Source organism: Ammospiza nelsoni, chromosome Z (assembly GCF_027579445.1).
Source record: "Ammospiza nelsoni isolate bAmmNel1 chromosome Z, bAmmNel1.pri, whole genome shotgun sequence".
Taxonomy (NCBI): Eukaryota; Metazoa; Chordata; class Aves; order Passeriformes; family Passerellidae; genus Ammospiza; species Ammospiza nelsoni.
The window spans coordinates 76778278-76801947 of NC_080669.1; the positions used below are offsets into that span (position 1 = coordinate 76778278).

Sequence of the window (23670 nt, forward strand, 5' to 3'; positions counted from 1 at the left end):
GTGCCGGGCCGGCGGCGGCGGGCGGCGAATGGCGGCGGCTGCGACGCGGAAGGAGTCGGGAGCGGCTGCCGCTCCTTGCGCCACGCTCTGAGCCCGGTGCCGGCCGGGATGGCGGGCGGCGGAGCCCCGCGGGGGACGCGACGCTGAGCGGCGGCTCGGCCGTGGTGAGACGGCGGCGGGCGGGACGCAGGGCCGGGCGGAGCGGGGCCGCAGTGCCGAGTCACGGCCGGGCCGTTCTCCTGAGCGGAGACGGGAGCCGGGTGGGAAGCGGCAGCCCCCGGGCGCGTCGCCGGTGACAAGGGCGCGGGGGGAAGGGTGGTCGCGGGGCAGTGCTGGGTGAGGGCGCGTTCGTTTCCAGGCTCTTATCCCGGGCACTGCCCGCCCGTCAGGGACCCCGGGCACGTAGCGCGGGGCGGTGCTGGCTCCGTGTCCCTGGAGCTGCTCGGTGCTGTGCCGCACAGGCCTGGCGCCGGGGAGCGCTGGCACATTCCAGCGTGGAAGGTTTCCTCTGGGAACACCTGAAGCTGTCCGTCTGTGGCTGATCCTGACCCTCACCGTGCTTATTCCAACCCCGCAGTCTTTTCACACTGTGTTTCACAGCCCGCGGGACTTTCAGCAATGCAGCTCTTCCTGCGTTTTTTTTTTCCCCGAACTGCTTGTTTTGAAATTGGTGGGGATGGAGAACTAGGTCTGAACACACCTACAGCCCCGCTATTAGTCAACCACTTGCTTCAAATGCTGTCTTTTGTTTACTGCATAACGATGGAGAGACGCGCCTGTGAAATTGAGGGTGGTAATGGAGCCCGTAGCAAAGAGTACACAGCTTTCGGTCACGTACAGAGAATGAGGTGACACAAATTAACATCCATGTAATTTTTAAAAAAGTATCTTTTAAACGTTTCCAGTTTTAGCTTAATTCACGGAACAGTTGTTCAAAGATTATTTAAGCAGATAATCAGATGAAAAAGAGGTGGAGTTTTGGTTTAAAAAAAATCTGAGTTTATTTCACCTTTTCTGCAGCCCCTCTTTTCGCTGCGAATCATGTCACTCTTCTTCATTAATGCATGGGTAATCAAAAGATGGTTTTGTGGAAAATGCCAGTGTTTTTTACAGTCTGGAAATTAACAAATAGTGTGTTTATCTGAATGCAGTGTTGGGGCAGCAGTCATGTGACCGCCTTGCTGTCACCTGCTTTGTGTCCGTGCATTAGTCTGGTAGCCCAGATAGTGATTTCTGTTCTTTTTTTAGATTCTGCATGCAACTGTACAATGCTTGTATTTGATTCTGTTTCAGTTCCTCTGATAAGTGAGTTATTTTCTTATATGTGTTATTTTCAGCATACTTCCCTAAACTGTTTGAAAGCTTCAGCCTCTGTGGTATTTAATATATTAGAAATTGGACTCGATGATCTTGGCGATATTTTGCAACCTTAAAGATTCTGTGATCCTTTGGTAGAGGACAACGCAGCACCATGTAAAACAAATAAGCTTGCTTGCATTTGAACACAAAAATCTTAGTGTTCCTTGGTCAAGCACTTGTCTTGCATTTAGTGCTACTGTGTAGAACCTAGTCTCCTGCAAAATCAGAGAGTACTGCTATTTTGGGTGGTATCAGCCCAGCATTTTTTTTTTTTAATTAGAAGATAGAAAACTTGTTTCCCTAAACATCGAACTATTATGAATTAAATATCGATTGGTCCGTATCAATTAAATATTTAGCCAATTTAAAATTTTTCTTCATTACAAAATAGTTGTACTGACAGGTACTAATAAAGTATCAGTCAGTACATAGACCGACGAGTGTGTCCTAGAAGAGCAAAGCCATGCAAATTGCTTTCTGCACTAATCTCAGAGGTTGTTTCTCTCAAATAGTGCAATCAGATAATTTCTCTGGTTTTCTTGGGCAGTTTGTGGCTATTTTATTTCTTTAGATAGCTTTCTCACTGTACAGAGATAAAGCAGCTCTTTGTCTTTATAAATACTTACTATTTCCCCCAAGCTGTAAGGGCCAGTGTGTAGTAATAAAGTAAACAGAAAAACCCAAACCAGCCAAAGAAAAAAACCAAACAAAACTCATGATGCCACCCCTCCTCTAAACCTGAAACCAACCTAAAAGAAACCCCCACAACACACTATGCAGACTTGAATACTGAAATAGCTGAAGGGACTACTTGTGTCGTTTCTTTGCCTCTTGTTCTTCTCTGTTTATCAGTTCTGAAATAGTAAGTTAGCCCATTTTGTTGTTTTAAGAAGGAAGTATCAAGGATTCTTGGTGTGGGGCAGTTCTGTCAGTACTGAAGGCTGTAGTCTGCTCCTGCATGTCTGTAGAGTGAAGTCTTTCTTTATGACTCTTAGCAGCATAATTCTGCTGAGCAGGGCAGGCTTCAGAAACCAAACACTGGGGTTTTTTTGCCAAGTGAAGTGTGCTAGTAATAAGAATATATAATAAGAACTAGCAGATTATTCTCTGACAGAAAGGCAGAAGGTCATCATTGAGCTGGCCATTGATATATTGCTGGAGATGGCAGCTTTTGTACTTGCAGGTGAGCTAGGAATTCAGCTTGAGGTGGCAGATGCTGTTGCCCAGATATATAATTTTTCTATGTTAAGGCTCTCAGTTCTGTTGCTGACTGTCTCTGATAATCCCTTTCATAGTTTGGCAGCTTTTTTGGTGACAGATTTTCTCCAGACAGATGTAGTTATGATCTTTAAAAATACAGAGTAAGTATTCGGTTTTTCAGGTGTTTCAGCTGAAATATCCAAAATGTCTAGAAATGTACCTTTTTCAAATTAATTTGATCTCCACCTGAGAATGCTTGAAGAACGATAAAAAAAAGTCTTTAGTATTCTAGAAATGTCTGGGGTACCAGACAGGAAAACCAGAAGCACGGTTGCTGTCTTCATTAGTAATATTTGAAGGACAGGCAGAGCTACAGATAGGCAGATTCCTCTTCTTCTTGAATTCCTGAAAAAAAAAATCTGGTGCTAAAGCTACTTGTAAGTACATAGAATATAATAGGTGAGTAAAAGTCAGCATCGGTTTGTCAAGGACAAATAGTTGAAGTAATCTAATCTATTTAAGTAATGACTGATAGACCTACTGTATACAAGAGGATCAGTTTATAATCTTATGTATTGCTTAGTAGGACTTTGATTGTTCCTTAGCATGTTTTTTCTTGGGAAGCAAAGCTGGGAAGAGCCACTGTTGTGGCTGAGGAGGCCATTTCCTTGTCAAATACTTCTAATGGTTTTCAGAGTTCCCCTAATGAAATAGTACGGTGATTAAAACTATAGAAGGCACAAAACTACCAGAGATTTCAGGTCTTTCTGAAAGTGGTAGTGTAAATCAAAATGCCTTAAAGATTTGGAAACTTGCGAGGGGGCGGGAACGGATACAGCTGAGCAGAGTTTTGTTCCTGTGTTAAGCAGGAACAATCAACCACAGAAATACAGGATAGAGAAGTAGTGTTGTGTTTCCTGGAGGGAAAGAATTTGGAGGCCTTAAGAAAGCTGAATTTGTGAAGGAAACATCCTATTCCTATTTAAACTTTTTAGTAAGGCACGTGAAGCAGTGTTTAACATCTGTTCAGGCCTCCCCAGGTGTTCTGTTGGGAGACTGGTGGAATCCTTCACAGATATGCTTTAGTCTTTCTAGCCCTTCTTTAGGGATATAGTACTGGGGTGTCTTTGGTAAATTTGGTGGTGCATTAAAGCTCTAAGAAAGTATGGGGTTTTTCATTCTCTGCTGTTTCATTTAGTAACCTGAGATTTCTGTACCAGGCAGAGTAGTTCATTTGTAATGTAGATGTTGTGAGCACAGTTACTCTCAGGTTGGCAGGGTAATTTAATACTGTTGATAGTAGGGAGTCTGTCATATAAAAGGAATTAAGCCTGAACTGAGCCCTTTATGATGCATGTAGTGTTAGTAGCTGGGTAAAATTAAGAACTTAGCTGATTTTGTCTGTGTCTGAAAAGAAGCAGGAAAATCCTAAGCCAACGCAAGAGCATGTCCTTATGTTTTATTGGTTAAGTTGCACTTCTCGTGCCAGTGTTTCAGCTTTTAATCTTATTTGTATTAATCTGTAGTTGCGTGGTTGTTCAGAAACTGAGTATGCCCATAAATACTTCTCCATTCACGGTGAGGGCTCTTGTTACTTTGTCGTTGCTTTAGCAGGAGCATCCTCTAAGCCGCTGAAGGTTGTACAGTACTAGAGAACCCTCCTGAAGTGGTTATTTCAGGACAAGATTTTTTTTAGTGATTCTGGAATTCCAGTCAGCTGATACTAGGTAGCTGTATGCCAATAGTGAGATGGCTGTCTAAATAAAGTGATGAAGCAGGATGATAGGTAAGAAGCTTACCTTTCTTTGAGCTAACAACCAGGTTCGGTGGCAAGTGCTGCTTTCCACAGGAAGGCATGGCTTTATAGCCTGCAGTAATGTGTTTTAAGGCCTGATTCTAGTAGCACAGGTCTAGATATGTCTGCGCTGTTGAGTTGGACTTAGTTCATCAGAAGAGCTCCTCTCAAGCATTGCATTTCTCACTTTGTAGAGTTTCTTCTGTTTAATCTTTCTATGTGGAGAGCTGGTTTTAAATCGTTTATATCTAAAAATTTTAAACAGTTATTTTTAAAATGTGTATACAGTAATTCAAAACAACTCTGTTATTAGTCTCAGTTTTTTGAAAAAACAGGCCTTTCTTTTTGTGTTTTGAGATTAAAATAGGAACCAGAAAAGAACATAAAGATGTAGTTTACTGATAACTACAAAGTCACTTCTGTCTTTGAAAATTATTTAAGTTGTGGTAGGAATCAATTCCTTCTTTATTTTAGCATATTGAGTACATTTTTATAATACTTCTGCAGGTACCCTTATGATAGTAGCTGAGTGCAGCATCTTGCGCAAAAACTTTTTACCTTGTGTTTTGGTAGAAGCTTTTTAGGTGTGACGGTAATAAGACTTTGTGACTAATGAAGTGCATGCTGTATAATTTTTTTGTTTACATAGCAAAAGGTGTGGCTGTAATGGGCACGAAAAGCTGCGTGCCAGATAGCAGTGCCTTAATGAACCTGATTCGTAATTGTTTTGTTATTTTTGCTTCTCTGGAATTGGCTGCTATACTGTAAATTGAAAAGGCTTTTCTGAGGAAGCAATAATGGTACGATAGAACAGTCAAGAACTTGCTTTGAATAAGTGATTGAGAAATAGGTGAGATATCCTGAGTTTTTAATGTACAAATTATTCAGCTAAAGTAGAGTACAGAAAGATAGTAAGGGGGTGATTTGTCCTAATGCAAGTGTTGATAGTTTGATAAACACGTTAATGAAAGGCAGTAAAGAAAAAGAGTGTGAATCTTTGACTAGAAACACAAAGGTAACTCGATAGGGGGAAAAAAGGAGTCACAGAATAATTGTTCCTTTTTGTCCTCAAGGTAGTAATGGCATCACAAACTTTAGAGGTTTTTTAGTGTAAATAAGAGAGTTTTCCCTACATAGTGCCCTAAAGCCTAATAGATCTGCTTAAGCAATTTACTGAGAAATTAGTAAAAGAGATGCTTCACTTTACCAAGTTCTAAAGAGATTTAAAAGTAAGTAGAGGGGAATTTCAGTAATAGCATTTCTTTTAGATCTCCAGGAAAGTGAAAGTACTGGAAGTCTTAACAGCAAAGCCATAGCAAAAACTATTTCTCTCAAATCAAATCAGCAAAATGTTAATCTTGATGGAGAGACAAGTCAGACTGGCCAGAGTAATAAACTTTTTTTTTTTTTTTTTAACAATGCATAAAATGCCTGTGATAAAATTATGCTTTTTCAAAAGGTCTGAAGCAGTTTAAATAAAAATGTAGCAAGTCAGTGAAATTTTCTGTAGTGGATTTGTGCAGCTCACTGTCCATTTGTATCATAGCTTGTCTGTATGAAGCAATGTGAACTTTCTTACAGCAGTCCTGACTGTAACAGAGTAATTAAACACAGAAGGACAAGCAGAGGAAAAATACATCATGGCAAACTATACCAAATGAATTGAGACCCTTGTTTCTCTGAATAGCACTGGAGGAGTAGGAAGGTGAATTGAAATTCTTGAAATTTCAAACCTCAAAGAGGTGCATTACAAGTAGACTAACACGTTTGTTGCTGCGTTTTTATGCTCTGTTAACTCTTACGTATAGATTTTAAATATGTATTTGAGGTACACTGCATTAAAATGTTGTTCATTAGCTATCCAGAAATACTTGATATAAATATTTAACCCTTTGTAGAAATTAGTTGATTGCTTCTAAAAGGAGAAAAAAAGAGCAGAATAGATTTTCATCTTGAAATTTGTCCTGGACCTAGAGTTGGGCTAGTAGTGTATTTAAGGACAGAGATTTGCCTCCTGGATCTATTGTATATCAACATGATGACCAGGAGTTTCTCTAATATGTTGCTGGAAATAACAGCATTGGAATGACATGTTTTGATTTCTTCAGAGGACTTCAGGGCACCTGGCTGAAAATCTTTGGTTTTGTCTGATAAGAATCCTGGTCATGTGAAGTATGAAAAGTTGGTTAATATGTTCAAAGTGTCCATTGAACAACTCTTCTGTGTAAATATCTTCTAGAGATTTTAATGTAATTGAATTTCTTTTTGTCTTGCAGTTTTGATCTGCTTTCCCAAGTGCTTGTGGTGTGGCTGGGGCCAGCATTTAACAATGAGTGGTGCAGCGTTGGGCCTCGAGATAGTGTTTGTCTTTTTCCTGGCCTTATTCCTACTTCACCGGTATGGAGACTTCAAGAAACAGCACAGGCTGGTGATCATAGCAACATTATTGGCTTGGTATCTCTGCTTCCTGATTGTGTTCATACTGCCTCTGGATGTCAGTACGGTAAGAAACGTGCAGGACTTCCTGCTTAATTGCATCAAATTTTTACGCTATTTCTCTGAAGTAGTGATTGCAGGGGACCATCTCTTAGAAACACCAAAGAAATCTTCCATGTAGTATCTTAATAAATTAAACATGACAATGCCTTGTGTTCATAATTAATTTCACTTTTTGTTCGTCTCATCAGATAACAAATCTATTTAAAACATTTTAAAATTTCATCATTTGTTTGTAGCAATTTTTTTATCTGTTTAGGCAGCATAAGGACATTGTCAGCATTTTACTTACTTGACTGCTGATTGTATGTTGATTTCAATGTTTATTGGTATAATTAATTTCAGATGTAAACCTGGAGTACAGGAAATGTTTTTAAAATCAGACTTACTACTTTTAAATAAGTATTTTACCTCTTTGATCACTGATATAAATTGTCTTTTAGACTATCTACAATCGATGCAAGCTTGCGGTTAACTCCAGTCCTGCAGAAAGTAATGGCTCTTATGTTACTCTTGCTCCAAGGTATGAACTACATGTTTTTTTCTTTAGACTGTATTTTATTATTTTCTTTTTTAATTGATAGCATATTGTGTTTTTAATACTGATGAATAACTATTATCTGTGTGATGCAAATTTTGAAGTTTGTGAGTACACAGGAGAGTGAGAGAAAAGGTGATGAAAGGTGGATCTTTATCTGCTGAGAGTAATTACATAGTAATTATTTAGTAGTTCTAGGTCGTTACCCAACTATTCTTTTTTAATGTCACTGGATTTCCTTTTTCTTGTTAAGGCAATAGGACTAAGCTTTTTGAGCAATCCTGGTTATAAGGAGAGGCTTTGATGAATGCTTATCCTTTACAACCTTAAAGACTTTAAACCTGAAAATCTAATTTTATACCTTTAATTTATACCATATGAATGAAATCAGCTACTTGTCTTATATGTCAGGGATATATCTAATCGCTTCTTATCATTACATATATATGGTAATTGCAGTTATCTGAAATGTGCTGTATTCCACCAAAGTAATGGTAGCCTGCTAGGGGTGTCCTGACAGGAAGAAAGTAATCCCTAACCATGGAGAAGTGGACTAATGTGGGCTCTTTCCGTAGCTGCTCATCCCTTAGCCTACACTGGCTGTTTCCCTGTGTTACTGATGTGGGCAGTGTAGTTATCTGTAAGATGATCTGAGCCTTTAAGATATCAGCTGATATGTCTGTGCAAAGTCTTGCCAGTCTTGCTGCCCCAAAGAGGAGCCTGGAAAAATGATGAAATGACAGTCACACAATATTGCACCCTATTCTTAGGACCACCAAGTGGATGTTAATTAAACCTCTTTAATTATATACACAATTTGAAAACTATTCAGTAACCTTTCAATTTACCTATAGCTTCAGACAAACTTTTTTCCTTAGAATCACAGAATGATTTGGGTTGGAAGGAACCCTAAATATCACCCAGTTCCAATCATCTTCCAGGAGCAAAGACACCTTCCACTAGGCCGGGTTGGTCCATCCAGCCTGGCCTTGAACGCTGTCAGGGACGGGGCACCCACAGCTTCTCTGGCAACTTGTGCCAGTGCCTCACCACCATCATAGTAAAGAATTTCTTCCAAATCCCTGATTTAAACCTGCCCTCTGTCAGTTGAAAACCATGGCTCCTTGTCCTGTCACTTTGCCCACATAAAAAGTCCATTTCCTTCCTTTTTATAAATCCCCTTAAGGTACTGGAAGGTGCTGAAAGGTCTCCTGGCACCTTCTCTTCTCCAGGCTGAACACCCCCTGCTCTCTCAGCCTGTCATAGAGGAGGTGCTGAAACCTTTAGTCATACTACCTGTCATTCTATCTTAAGTTGATAATTTTGAAAATATTTAGGCCGTGCACATAAAAACTTACGACTCAGGCTTAACTAGTTTGACCCTGGAAAATACCAATTATTTCTCATTAGGTAATCTCATCTAAGTTGACTTTATTGCGCCTTGACTCACCCTTGCTTCATTACCCAGCCAGGTGTGTGGAAAAAAAATAAACTGTCTTAGTTTAGATGGACACCTTTTCCTTTCTTTTCCTTTTCCTTTTCCTTTTCCTTTTCCTTTTCCTTTTCCTTTTCCTTTTCCTTTTCCTTTTCCTTTTCCTTTTCCTTTTCCTTTTCAGGACTCATAGGACTTTCCTGTCTTCTGTAGTGAACATTACCTGTCTGAAGAGTATTGGCTTATTGAATCAAAGTTTATATAAAACTGACTTGATCCAGCTGGGTAGCAAAAGAAACAACTAATATGTTCTTTGTATGACTGAGTGCTCTAGATGATAATGATGTGCCTCGATATTTTTTAAAAACCTGCACTAACTGAAATTTAATGCTTCTCTGTTTAAACAAGTGTTCTTTCTGTGCATGAAATAATTACTACTGAAAACCAACAACTGTAACCTTAAAATGATTTATTGAATAGTGCTCTTCAGTCTTGGAGCTTCTGGGTTTTTTTCTCTAAGAAAAATGTCATGTCCAAATGCATTATTTGTGGTTAAAAAAATTATAAATATTTCTAGTGATTATTTGGTTTATTTATTTGGGAGACAGTTGATTGTTGACTGTGTGCTTGAACAACATTGTACTACTTCTATGTTCTTTTCAAAGAACTTCCTAGGTAGGAATTTATGGAAGTTGCTTTTTATACTCAGGGCTCTACAACTAACAATAGTCTTCTTTACATTGTAACAGCAAACAAAAATGTTTCAAACCCTGGAGTTATATTCCTGATGGAATTATGCCAATTTTCTGGCGTGTTGTGTATTGGACATCTCAGTTTTTAACATGGTAAGTAAGGCAAAAGATTATGGCAAGGAGTAAGATGCAGTTCTTAAATGGACCATCTTAACAGTCATAGCATTCTTTAAAAATATATATCAGTATGGAAAAGAGCTTTTAAATTGCATATTATTTGCTAGTAGTGAAATTTCGATAATAATTACTATACTAATTTAGTCATACTTTTTTTTTCTTGCTTCTATGGAAGCAACGTTCAGGTGGCAGCCATTTATCCTTGGTTCCCTTTTGTAGTTGAAACTAAGCAATTTACATGTGTAGGTGTTTATGGATAAATTGTCTGAAATAAATGGGTTTTAGGCAGCCAGATACCAAAATAATTCTATTAATAATTTGGGTAATTTTTAAGTAATATTGTAAATTAGTTGGTTTTATCAGATATATTGCACAAAGATTTAGGTAGAACTACAGAAAAAAGATTTGTGTATGGGGTTTTGGGTTGTCTGTGCTTTGTGCAGTTTCTGATCAACCTCTTATCAGATAATTATTTTTGTAGTTTCAGGGATATCAGGGTTGGTAGTTCATTCTTACTTATCACAGATTTTTCATAGCAAAGCTAACTGTATTGTTTTTATCTGCAGCTTGTGTAAGGTTTGCCATCAGACAGGTACATCTAGAATAAAAACATCTAAGTAGCTAATTTCTTAGAAGCTTGGGAGTCTTAAAACTTTTAACACCCGTGCCTCGGTAACCTGACACTGCTAAAGTTCTTTTTTGGGGAGGTTGGTGGTTTGGGTGTTTGGGAGATTTTTTGGTGGGGGTTGATGGGTTTTTTATTTTGTTGCTTTTTGGTGTTTTTTTTTTTTTTTTTTTTTCTGATTGGCTGATGTGGTTTTGTTTTGTTTCGTTTTCTCCTAGGATTCTGCTACCTTTTATGCAGTCATATGCTAGATCAGGAGGGTTCTCCATCACTGGAAAGATTAAAACTGCTCTGATTGAAAATGCCATCTATTATGGCACTTACTTGCTGATTTTTGGAGCATTTCTAATATATGTGGCTGTAAACCCAAACTTCAATTTACAATGGTAAGAATAAGGCTGTAAACACTTCCATGAGTTCTAACACAATTGTCATGGATAATTTCTTCTGTTGATGAAATGGGTCTTTCTGAAAAAAACTACTTTTAGTCATAATAATATGCTAGTCAGTTAGAAAACTATGTTAACTTTGTATATGAAATTGGCTTTTTTGAATATTTATGGAAAATTGGGGTTTGATACTCTGATTTTGTTATGTATAGCAGAGGAATCCTCTTGTATTTACAGTGGTGCTTTTTTCTCCATACAAACACATTTGCAAAGTTAGTGCAGAATCTTCCAGTGTTTTCAGAACAACATATTTCAAAAAATCTGTATTTCCTATGCAGTGCCTCTAAATACTGTAGACTTTAATGGTGAAAAGAAAAGTTAAAATAATTGACATCAATAAATTGCTTATAGTATCCATACCAGATGGAATAGAAATTCCATCTGAATAAAATTCCTGAACACAATATTATCAATACAAATCTTGGATTCTGAATTTGTTTCTTACAGTGACTGCCATTATGCTATTTTGACCTCACATTCAGTCACATTCAGTAGGTTTGGTAAGTTCATGTTGTTTCCTAAGGGAACACATTCCTTTAGGAGAACAGTTTCTTTGGGAACAAACAAACCAATTCTTATCTGCCATCTGTAGTGGGCAGAACAGTAGATACAGGAAAATTGTGGCAGCTTTAAATACGGCCAGGCAGCAGACTGGCTCCAGGCAAAAATCTAGGTGATACCAGAGTCTGTTCCTGTAAACTTAAAAACCACATTGGTACGTATTGATACCTCAAGGCTGGTTTCTTGCAGCCAAGATAGGAGAATGTTGTTTGTTTGGGTTTTTTATACTGTTGTTTCCTTAGGAACCAGCTTCAGACTATTGGAATAGCTGCTGCAAACACATGGGGTCTATTCCTTCTTGTGTTGCTTTTGGGTTATGGTTTGGTGGAAATCCCTCGTTCTCACTGGAATGGGGCCAAGAGGGGTTATCTGCTCATGAAGACTTACTTCAAAGCTGCCAAACTGATGACTGAAAAAGCAGATGCAGAGGAGAATTTAGAGGATATTATGGAGGTAAGTAACTAACCTTGTCTGTGGAAAAAAGTGAAGGCTGCTGTTAGTCATGTGTGAATTCACTGGTGTTGGACACTTGTAGCATGAGCTTACCATCATAGTATGCCCCTTGACAGCACTCAATCCTATGCAAAAGGCAAAACAGAAATAGTCCTTGCTGTGACAAACTTAAAAGTAATAGCTACTTGATAACCATTATTTTATGAGTCTATTCTTTTATTGACACTTTCGGTGTAGTACTGGTCACTAACAAATAACATTTCAGAATGAGCTTGAATAGGCAGTGTATAGATGTTTCACTAGTGTTAAAATTTGTACTTCTTCTATGCTCTGCTCGCAGTGTATTTCTGGACTCTCAAGAAGAGTTTCCAAATTGTGGGGCCGCAATTACATACTCTTTAAGAAGAGAACATATGGATAATTGTTTCTTTCAAAGTTTGTTTAGAGACTCTATTGTTAATAGAGTATCAGTGAGCAATAGGCTCTACTGTAGTTCAAGAACAGAACGGAAATCTAGCCCTTTGAATAGCTATTCCGGTTCTTCTGCTAGGATACCATGGCTTGGTTCTTCTGCTGGGATACCCTGTTGTAGGATAGGGTGGCAGTTCGTGTTACGTGTTATTTGTACTGACACGTAACACAAATAGACTCTTAATCACGTAACAGTAATAGAGTCTTCGTTCATCCATAACAGCATTTAGAAGAAACTGCTTAAACAGTTAAAACATCTTAAGTGGGACATAACTACAAAACTTACTGGAAAATGAGCAATGACAACCCTTATTTACCAGGATAGCACTTAAAACAGATAGAATATTTCCACTGGAGGGCACCAACAACAGTCATCTGATGCAGCTGTCTGAGCATTTCAGAGCTGACCAAAAGTTGAAGCAAATTACTAAGAGCATTGTTCAGATGCCTGGAGAGGGAGATGCTGATCTCTTTTCCCTGGCAGCCAGTGACAGGATGCGTGGGGAAAGCTGTGTCCAGAGAGGTCCAGACTGGACATGAGGAAGCAGTTCCTTACCACCAGGGGAGTGGTTAGTCTCACCCTGGAACTGGCTTCCTAAAGTGGTGGTCAGTGCCCTGAGTCAGACAGTGGGACTTATTCTTTATATCCTTTTTATCTGTAACTTAAACAAGAAAGTCTTTTCTATTTCAGCCTTCATGCATAGAAACCAATCCTCCATGTATTTATGTAGTTGCATATTTGTACACTGCTGTTCTTTTTAAAAAAATACATTAAGTGTTCTTTACAATACTTCATTTACCTTTTATGAGATATTTAGTAAAACTATGGCTTTTAGGAAGCTGTATTTTTTTAAGCTTTGATGGCTGACTAGGAGGGCTGCAACTCTTAATTGACCAGTAAAAATTTATAGTTAATGAAATTTTTTTTATTGATATTTTACTATAGCATAGGTAAACTATTCTGTTTTTTTTTCTCTCAACAGGAAGTCCGTAAAGTAAGTGAGAGTATCAAATATAACCACCCCTTGAGGAAATGTGTTGATACTATACTGAAAAAGGTAACCAATTGTTCATCAACCATAATTACTCAGCTGGGAGAATGTTTCCTGCACATATAGAATACTTGTACATTACTTTCTTTTGCTCTTAATATAAAATCTCTAGTTGACTTCTGAGTTTCTGTTGAGACTGAGTTGAAATTCTTTGTGAAGTATTTTCTTATGACATATGGAATTATCAGATGTATTTTGACATAGCGTTGTAGAAAGAGAGAAAAATGTATCCTTAGAGTGAGCTTTTCAGTTGTAGGAAACTTTTACAAATAATTAGCCAAAGCTGCTTGCTACTCTTTTGTCTCCCAGTTAATTTTCCCTTTTCCTTCCAGTGCCCTACTGAGTACCAGGAAAGAATGGGTAGAAACATGGATGATTATGAAGATTTTGATGAAAGACAGAACAGTTATCCCAGTGAAAAAAGTTTGGCCAAACTTCACAAGCAGGTATATTAATATATGGGAGAATGCCTCATTTAGTCTGTTGTAATGAGAGTAAATGCTAGTCAAAGATTTCGAACGCACTTCATCTGGACTGTTGAGTACAGTGGGTTTAAGCTACTTAACAGAAACTTTTCTTGGTGAGAGAATGCACAGACAATTAATATACCAAGTGATCTAAGTTCTGGATGTGTAAAAGATGTTCTTCTTGTGTTGTATCTTGATAGGGTTAAAGCTGTCTGTGAATAAGCCTTTTAATGGTTGACTGACAGTGCATTCTGGAAAAGAAATTATAGTAAAAGCTTGATATTTACTGAGATGCAAAAATAAAGAGGTAGGTTGGGAAAAGTAGGATTTACCTGCTACAGATGGTTTGTGATGAAAGAGCTGCAAAACTCAGTAATCGTGTATGTAGTACTTCCATGATTTATGTATTTTAGAGAATTACCTACCTGCATTTTTGAAGATACAGACTTTGCAGTTCTGCAATGCATGTGTTTTCAAGGGATTTTGCAAGAATTTTCTGCCATTTTTTGAAACAAGTACCCTGAAACGCTAATTTCTTGCAATTTATTGTAGGTAATCTATTCAGTGCAGAGACATCGTCGTACACAGGTCCAGTGGCAAATTCTTTTAGAGCAAGCATTTTACCTGGAAGATGTGGCAAAAAATGAAAGCAGTGCAACTCGGCAGTTTGTTCATACCTTTCATTCCCAGGAACCAGAAAATAAAATTATTCAGTACTTCTATACACCAACGGTTGGTAAGTGCTGTCATGCAGGTTTTAGGTATGTTAAAGCATAACTGATACCTTTTTGTAACAAGAACCAATTGTTTTATGTAGGAAGTTCAGCTGCAGCAGAGGGAAGCGTGTCTGGAATATTAATGTATTTATGTAATACATAAATACATTAGAAGAGCTATCAGATCCTAATTTATGCTCTTGGCCATAAGCCCCAATTTTATTTACAAATTCAGTAGCAGTTATGTTATAAAGCAATAAAGCAACAGCAAACTTTGAAGCCTTTTGAGAGCGAGTTCTGTTTCTGGTTGTGTAATTCTCATTAACCCGTTTCGGATATGTCTGTGTGTTTGTTTTTCCAGAGTGGTACTGGGAGTGCCTTCTCCGACCATGGTTTTACAGAGTGCTTGCAGTTGTGCTGGCCACGTTCTCTGTAATTGTTGTGTGGTCAGAGTGCACATTCTTCAGCACAAAACCAGTTCTGTCGCTATTTGCGGTTTTCATACAGCTGGCAGAAAAGACATATAATTATATATACATAGAGGTAGGTTGGAGATGGTCACTTGGAAAAAAATACTTTCAGATCAATGGTTATGATAACAGCAGTAGATAAAATAGATTTTTAAATAAATCTCTAAATAATCTGTCAACTTTCAGAAGGTCTCTAAATGTATGGTACTGAACTTTCTTTGTGTGGAGGAAGTCTGCCTTTTGCCACTTGTTAAAACTCAGAAATACCTGGTGAAGGCAGGCCTGAATATAGCTGGCCTGAATATCATACACGAGTAATTTCTGAAACAGTAGGTTGGAACATAGGTGTGAATTAGACTTTCTGTCTAAACAGTCATGTGTGTGACCTCAGTTCCTAAACAGGGATTTGCAAATGACCAAGAATCCTGTCAAAGGTGTGGCTAGCGTATGTGTGCACAAATTTATCAGTAAAATGCCGAGCTGAAAAATTCTTATATACTTAGCAAAGGCTGATTTGAAAACACTTGGTTTATGCCTTTTTTAGTGGGAATAAATGCCAGATCAGGCATGGTAATTATTGAGGCAATTACAGCAATTTATTTACATTAACAAGAAGTAGTAGAATGTTTCTAGTGTCAGCTGTGTTAGCTTATGTGTAAAATGTTATAATTTCCAGTTTAAATTGCTCTGAAAAACTCCCAAAACTCTTCTCAGAGATGGTGGTGTTCTCACATCTCAAAATGAAAAGTAAAGGCTGGAGATGGTCTCTGCATGTGATAGACCTTTAATAGAATTCTACATTTAAGCAACTTAACAACACCTTTTTTTTCCCCCTAGATGGCCTGTTTTCTTACCATATTTTTCTTAAGTATCTGTGTTTACTCTACTGTCTTCAGGATCCGTGTATTTAACTATTACTACTTAGCTTCACATCATCAGACAGATGCATACAGTCTCCTTTTCAGTGGCATGTGAGTATTTGGTATATGTTTTACAGGTGTTCTATCAAATACTGAATTGAAAATGTCCATAAAACTTCCATTTACATTCTTTAATTTGTAATTTATGGGTATAATTCCTAATGAGCTCTACACTGTTGTTCCATGATAGATCCAGTCATGACTTTGTAGGCTATCTAAGAAACGCTTTTAAATGCTGTTGCCTCTTGCATTTGTGCAGGTTATTTTGCCGTCTTACTCCACCATTGTGCTTGAACTTTCTGGGCTTGACCCATATGGATGCAACAATCTCTCACAAAAACACTCAGCCAACTGCTTATACATCTGTAAGTAAGAAAAGAGGGGTTTGAGCTTTCAATATGGTTTGGAGAATAGACGCAGTATTTTTAAATATATCTTATTGTAAAATACAGATATTCAAATGTTTTCAGTCTTTCCAACGTGGTAAAAAATAATTGGTTATAGGTGAGGAGTTTGGTAATGATTTCTAGAAGTGATCAATAGCTTCCCCCCCCACTTTATCTTAAGAAAGTAAAGTATTGTACTTTAGAGTTCAGGGTGTTCTTCATTTCCTAATACCAATTTCTGTAAGTTTTAGCTTTCAGTGGCTTTAGCATGTAGGCAATCCCTATAGATCAGGACCAATCCTAACTTCCTACTGAAAATTAGTGAATTCGGTTTTATTGAATACCTTGGTTTTGTGTGGCAAATTATATCTCATGTCTTTGTTGTTAGTAACTAGATTTTTTGTGTGAAAAACTGGAGACTTTTTTGCAGCAAATGAAAACAATCCACCAGATTTGCCCTTGTTCTACAGTGGGTGAGACTACAAAATCTAGCATTTTAGAAATCTCAGAGTGTTGGAGGTGGCCATTACATCTGTTTATTCTCAAGCAGACCTGATGATATTGATAATATTGATAATATTGCTTATGTTTCAGTTACTGTAAAGGATCATGTATTTGTGAGAAGGCACAATCTTCATGGGTTTGTGTAGAGTATAGCTAATTAGAGCTTGTTCTTGGGAATGTTTGTTTCCTAGATAATGGGATCCATGAGAGTGCTGTCCTTCATTGCAGATGGATTCTATATCTACTACCCAATGCTTGTTGTCATTCTCTGTATTGCTACGTACTTCAGGTAAGTGATTTGCAAAATAGATCCTCTGTGCTTCTTTACATTAATAAAACTAGTTTCATCTGTTTCAGGAAGAGATTCAGTACTCCTTTTCCAGCAGTTGTTGTGTCATTCTAATAAAAATGTAAAACCTAAATCCATAGATTGCTGTTTATATAGGGGAAATGTATACATTTTAAAAATACAGATTGTATTAACTCGTAACTGAGTTAATTTAAACTTCATTCCTAGATCTTAAGGGGTGATCTGTTCAAACATTGGAGCCTGGGGACATTTGGTTGTGCTTTTGAGATTAAAATTATAATGAGAAAGCTGTTTTCAGCAAAGTTTTCTAAGAAATTAAGGACCACTAGCAACATTTTTAGGTATTGAACTTTCTAAAGATTGATATCAAGTTTCTGATGTGTTACTAAACTTCTGGTAACACATGCTGGATTAAGTAATTTGATCTTGTTTCCCTAAAGCACAGTTTGTTGGAGGCTAGAAGGTAACTGCAGAAAACATCATTATATTCTTGCTTTATAATTTCAAAATGTCTGCTTTTGATCACTGTAAGGGATGAGATACTTTTAGTCTGATCTTGTTGAAATACAGATTTATGTTAGTATCTTCAATTCTGCATTACCATTCAGTCAGAAGCAATCTCTGTGTTTTTTAGTCAAGTACAATGTAGTGAAATGCCTCGGATATCATTTTATGTGTATCCATAGATAGTAAGTAACAAGTATCTAGTTGTGAGTTTTCCCTTTTAACTTGAAGTTAAGTGACAAAAGTGGTGGTGGAGCTAAAAAAACAAACAAAACAAAACAAACAACAAACAGGAAAGCAAATTACAAGAAAAGAGAAATTTGACCTCTTGTCCATGATGATCATCCTGCGCCTTGAATGACAAAATGAAAAGGAAGAATAAAAATTAGAGGAGAGAGGGTTGCTTTAATGACCTCTGCTAATAAAGATGCATGCAAAAACTAAGATTGAATTAAAATCTGTTGAGGAAAGATGATTCTCCTTTGCTTAATCCAGCAGTCTTAAAGTTAAGGTAGTATCAGGAAAAAATATATCAATACTCCAGTTTGGGGGAAGGAAAACAGTACAAAAACAGCAGTTGTGTTTTCTGGTGTGAAGTTGAAAAGATGAAAGCGATTTCATGCTATGTAGTTCCAGGATTGGCTTAAAAAAGGTGGAGCAAGCTTTCTACCTGACTGCTGCCATTGGCTATCCAAATGGGCAGCCAGCATCCCTAGAGCTTAAAAGTATGCAGTTCACATTCTCCTGAGTGAAACCCTGAGGTGAAAGTGGATTTCCTTGTTGTTACTGTTTCAACAACGGAGAAATCAGAATACGGAGAATTTTTATGGTAATTGTCTTCTGACAAAGAAGAGTTGATGACATAGGAACAAATTCTGTTATATCTTAGAACATTTAAAGCAAACGTCTCATGTTAGACACATTTAAAGCAAGTGTCATTTGCACTACTCTCAGATTATACGCATTTTAATCTCTGTTTGAGTAGGATTATTCTATCACTTCCAGTTGTATTTAGGAACGTGTTACTGTTCTGGGTCACCTAGGTCACCCTACTGTTCTGGATCGCCGCTTATTGTTCTGAGTTCGGAATTTTCTGTTTTCTCAGCTGGTGTAATAGTCCATCTTTTCTTCTTTGTTTTTCCTTTTTGCTTGGATTGTTCATACAGTTCTGAATAGTTTGTTTTACATTTTGTTCTGTAATGTATCTAAATTACTAATTGTAAATTAACAAAGGAAATTGCTTCTTGTTTTACCAGTTTAGGAACTCGTTGTTTGAATCTTTTGGGGTTCCAGCAGTTCATGGGTGATAGCGAAATGACCTCGGATTTGATTGATGAAGGAAAAGAGCTAATCAGAAGAGGTAAATTAGGTCTTCTGTCACAGTCTGTCCGTAAAATCATACTACTATAGAATCATCAAGGCTAGAAAAGACCTCTAAGATAGAGTCCAACCCTTATTCCAGCACTGACAGGTTCACCACTGAACCATGTCTGCAAATGCCACACCTGCACATCTTTTAAATATCCTCAGGGATGGTGACTCCAGACTTCCCTGAGCAGCCTATTCCAATGTCTGACAACCCTTTCAGTGAAGAATTTTTTCCTAATACCCAAACTTCGTAGCACAACTTCAGGCCGTTCCCTCTTGTCTTGTTGTTTATTACTTAGAAGACCAACCCCTACCTCACTACACCCTCTTGTCAGGGAGTTGTTAAGTGATAAGGACTCCTCTGAGCCTGCTCTTTTCCAGGCTCAACACCCCCACCTCCTTCAGCTGCTCCTCATCACAATTGTGCTTCAGACCCTTTCCCAGCTCCATTGCCCTTCTCTGGACTCAGAACTGGACCCAGGCCCAGAGCTGGACACAGGATTTGAAATGTGACCTCTCCAGTACTCAGCACAGAGGGGCAGTCACTGCCCTGCTCCTGCTGGCCACACCATTGCTGATCCTGGCCAGGTGCCTTTGGCTTTCCTGGCCACCTGGGCACATCCTGGCTCATGTTCAGCCACTCTCAGCCAGCAGTCCCAAGTCCTTTTCCAAAAGGCTGCTTTCCAACTGCCCTGGCTGAGGCCTTTAGCATTGTGTGGATTGTTGTGACCCAATTGAAAATTGAAAGGAAAGTGGTTTGTGAGCATTTTGACCAGCTGCCTCTGTCCTTCTCGGTCGATCCCATCTGGCCCCACAGATCTGTGTCTGTCCATGCAGTGTAGCAGGTCACAAATCGTATCCCCTTGGATTCTGGGGACTTTAAGCATACTGTCAGTCAGTATTTTGAAAGCTGTACTGAGGAAGGCCACAGCACAAACTGCAATAAACTTAGAGAACTCTGGTCACTATGTAAAGTCCACTGATGGACTTCATTGACATCTTAAATGAAGTACCAGTTTTACTCATCCAGTATCTGAATTTTAGATATTTATAAATATGTTACAGTGTGTTACTGAACAAATAATACCTTAGCAGGTGCTTGTGTAATCTGTCATAAAGGATGATTAACATTTACACTGTCTTTATCATCAACAAACTAATCTTTTTTTTGTGTGTTGATTGAGCTGCACAAATTCAGTCGTCTCTTCAGTCTTTTTTATTATGTCAACTAGCTGTGTTTGACTAGAAAAGGCATGTTTTTTTGTGTAGAACTGGAATTATCTGCTGGTATGGAAAGCTTTTAATTTTGCATTATTTTTTATTGAAAGTATTTCTTACAAGTTGCAAGAAGCCATTGTAATTTTTGAGTAAATGTTTAGAAATTAAAATTTCTGGAGACAGTGTTATATTATGGAATTCCTTTATTCCAACAGTTGATTAAAAACCTGGGTTTACTTAGAGTAGTAGTATGGGGTTTTTTGGTAAAAGACCAAAGTTTCACTCCCTTAAATAAAAGGTAATGATGACATTGATATTGTAATGTTGTATATCTTGATTCAAAAATGCTGAAGTTTTTTCTTAATTTCTTTTTCTTAATATCTTACTATCCCAGTTATTTCTAAGGGTTTGTTTGACTTTTTTTTTGTTCTTTGCTCGCTGATATCCAAATGTTATGCTGTGATCCAAGATACCATCATGACAAAATAATTCTGATGGGAAATCCCATAATGATAGACAAGCTGCTTTTTGGTTTTGTTTAATTGTAAAAGACATGTATTTCAATAAGAATCTTCATTAGTTAACTTCATATTTTTATTGTTTATTTTTAAAAAATGCTAATGATTTTCCATATATGGAGCTCAGATAAAGTTTCTTTTTTTTATTTTTAGAGAAAAGGAAACGACAGAGGCAGGAAGAAGGTGAAAACAGAAGAAGGGTATGAGATTTGTTTGGCTAGTTATAACATTACACTGCAATATCTGATAGGATTTATCATGGATATTTAATTCAGAATTGCCTATTTCACAAAAAAAAGAGTCCCAAATAATTGATGGAATCAGTTTAATCTTGATGAATAGTCTTGACTAGGTTATTTATAGGTTAGAGGACAATTTTAATAACACTACTTGGACACCATTGTTACTCAGTGTGCTGTGGTGTACGCCAATAGGTACAACAAGCATTAAAAAGGGTCCTGATTACTAGGATACAGAGTAATCTAAAATGGCATATTGCCAGTATCTTAGGCTGATACTGCTTTGCTTGAAATTACTGGAGTTGCAGAGTTGTCATACTGAAATGTAGACTCCTCCCAAATTTATTGTTTTGTGTGCTCATTGGAAAGTCATAGGCACAGGTTCTATTTTGTTTTTTGCCAGAGGAGGAAATTACACTTAAGACAGAATTAATAGTTTCTGCTGAATAACAAACAGAATGTTTGATTCAAATAATGTTTTCTGTGCATATTGTATTGAAAGATTTGTGAAGCTTTAGTTTTTCACTAGTTTGTAACAAAATCTAGTATAGAAAGTCACAATAAAAGGTAGATGAGAGAAAGGGTGCCTGCCAGACAATACTGGGAATAAAATCTCTTGGTTTTCCAAGATCAGGTATAGTTTAATCCCCAATGACAGCCAGTGCTGCATAGACCTTTCTTTTGATCCTGTCCTGGTTTAGGGCAAATTTGGGAGAAAACCTCCAAAAGGGCCCCCCCTGCAAGCAAACCCACACGGCCTCTTCCCCGACTGGATCAGGAAACATTTCCTCAGAGAGAAGTGGAAAGAACCTGTTCATTTAACAGGCAAAGCACTCCCCAGCACAATATGAACAATACCAGGTGTCAAAACACTTTCACCGCTCTGAAGAGATGACAAATTCAGAAAGCCTCTCCTGTGGGTGGTCACTCTGTTACCAATCCCTCTGGCACTGGCAAAGGCTGCTGCCCACAGCAGGCCCCAGTGGCCACAAAGTGCAAGCTCTTGGTGCTCCCCAGGTCCCAGTCCAGAGCAGGCTCGAACAGTTCCAAGGAAAAGGAAAGAAAACCAGTCCAGGGAAATCTTCTCTGCCTCAGCTAGCTAAACTAACTAAAAACCAATGGAGGGATCTGTTCTGATCCATCCAATCTGGAGGAGTGAGTGCAGTCCCTGATAACAAACTCCATGCTTCTTTTTCACTTCCCACCTTCACTCTCAGAACCAGTCTTGAAGGCATAGAATATAATATCCAGCATAAACAGAGCAGACGACTGGGGATACAAGCATCATAATGTCACCCTAGGACAGATCCTTTCCCTCCAGCTTGTAGTTTTAAAACTTGAACTTGTTGGGAAGCAAAACAGCAAATGTATGATACATTTAATATACAGTGAAATGACCTTACACTAAGCTATGAATTCTTCTGTGCTATGTGCATCTCGTTATTTTTCCATTCTGCCACTAGATGGAAGTAGTGATCCAATAAAAGCAGCAGTTCCCACCATAACTTAGAGCAGTTAACTGAACTTTGAGAGCAAATTCGAGATGCAATTTCTTTTATAGAAAGAAATTTTCTTTTTCTTAAGAACAATTATGATAACTTGTTTATTGAAGGAACACATTTTGAGTTAAAATGAAACAAAAATTCTTCCTGTATTAAGATACTGAACTGTTAGTTACTCTGTTGCTTTTTCCCTCCCAACTTAGATTTTTCTTGGTGATCTTTTTTCCAGGAATGGAAGGAGCGGTATGGAAATAGAGAGGATTCCACCAGAAGCAGAGCTGTCCACACAGATCAGAAAGAATCTAGCTTCTCAGAGACCAATGCCAATAGACGTAAGCTTTGTGGGTTGGAGGGGAAGTATGTTTTGTTTTGTTTCAGTACATTTTCTTCTCAACACTGGCTGTGAAAGTAGTTTCAAATATTCTGCTTTTTGTCTTAGATGCTGTGCCGATAATGTTCACTTTTGTGGCTCAGTGTCACCTTGCCATTTAAGGCACTCAAAAGAGTACTGTATTTCTTTCCATCTCCAAAGTTGGGATCGGAGGTTCTTACTATTCTTCAGACCAATTACTTGATCTTATGGGATATATAATGATTGCCATTAGGCTAGCACTTGTCGACAATGAAACTTCATTATGCACTTGAAGTTGGGTGTTGTAAATCTTAAAATTCACCTCTTCTGCTTGCAAATGAGCTGTCTCAGACTGGAATAATGGAGCAATCAGATGACCAACAAATGTGACACCACATAAGTTCATACATTCATTTAATAATGTGTATTAGCAAAATACTTTTTTTTGTGGATGCTTTAAACTTCCAAAAAAGTTTGTCAGAATGTGAATTTTTTTTTTCTGTAATTTTTGTACTCTTGTAAGCTAACAACAAGTCAAATGAAACTGAAGGAAAAGGAGGAAAAAGGGGAGGAGGAGGAGGGAAGCTTTGAATATGCTTTTAAGAAAATACTGATAGATTTCCCTCTCCTCTGTACAAAGTTACAAATCCAGATTTTTAGTGGTAGAGTAACTGAAATTGCATTCTAATGTTCATCATGTTGTCATGTAGCATTCCAGCCTTAAAACAAGACATAGGTACTGACCTAGTGAAGGTCACAGAATGAACTGCAAAACAACACATGAGATTGATTTTTTAAAAAATAAACAAAAGCAAACAAAAAACCAGTCTGAACAGCTTAGTTAAAGCATGAAGCTGGGAGGATGAATGGATGATTTAAAAGTAATGCCTGCCAGT

The 23670-nt window shown here is 37.9% G+C and overlaps 1 protein-coding gene across 2 annotated transcripts in view; it reads left to right on the top strand.

The window, feature by feature from the left end:
* Window positions 1-11: 11 nt before the first annotated feature.
* The window catches only part of LMBRD2 (LMBR1 domain containing 2), a 28987-nt gene continuing 5328 nt past the window's right edge, over window positions 12-23670 (top strand). The window contains exons 1-16 of one of the 2 annotated variants that reach the window (XM_059491758.1): window positions 12-164; window positions 6631-6857; window positions 7294-7373; window positions 9570-9665; window positions 10533-10700; window positions 11567-11777; window positions 13232-13306; window positions 13633-13746; window positions 14320-14503; window positions 14845-15026; window positions 15791-15924; window positions 16133-16238; window positions 16955-17052; window positions 18834-18937; window positions 20835-20881; window positions 22652-22754. In XM_059491758.1, coding sequence (XP_059347741.1) covers window positions 6684-6857; window positions 7294-7373; window positions 9570-9665; window positions 10533-10700; window positions 11567-11777; window positions 13232-13306; window positions 13633-13746; window positions 14320-14503; window positions 14845-15026; window positions 15791-15924; window positions 16133-16238; window positions 16955-17052; window positions 18834-18937; window positions 20835-20881; window positions 22652-22754 — 1876 coding nt within the window. In that variant the 5' untranslated portion in view covers window positions 12-164; window positions 6631-6683. The remainder of the gene's footprint in view (window positions 165-6630; window positions 6858-7293; window positions 7374-9569; window positions 9666-10532; window positions 10701-11566; window positions 11778-13231; window positions 13307-13632; window positions 13747-14319; window positions 14504-14844; window positions 15027-15790; window positions 15925-16132; window positions 16239-16954; window positions 17053-18833; window positions 18938-20834; window positions 20882-22651; window positions 22755-23670) is intronic. The other variant, XR_009420393.1, reaches the window with a different exon arrangement.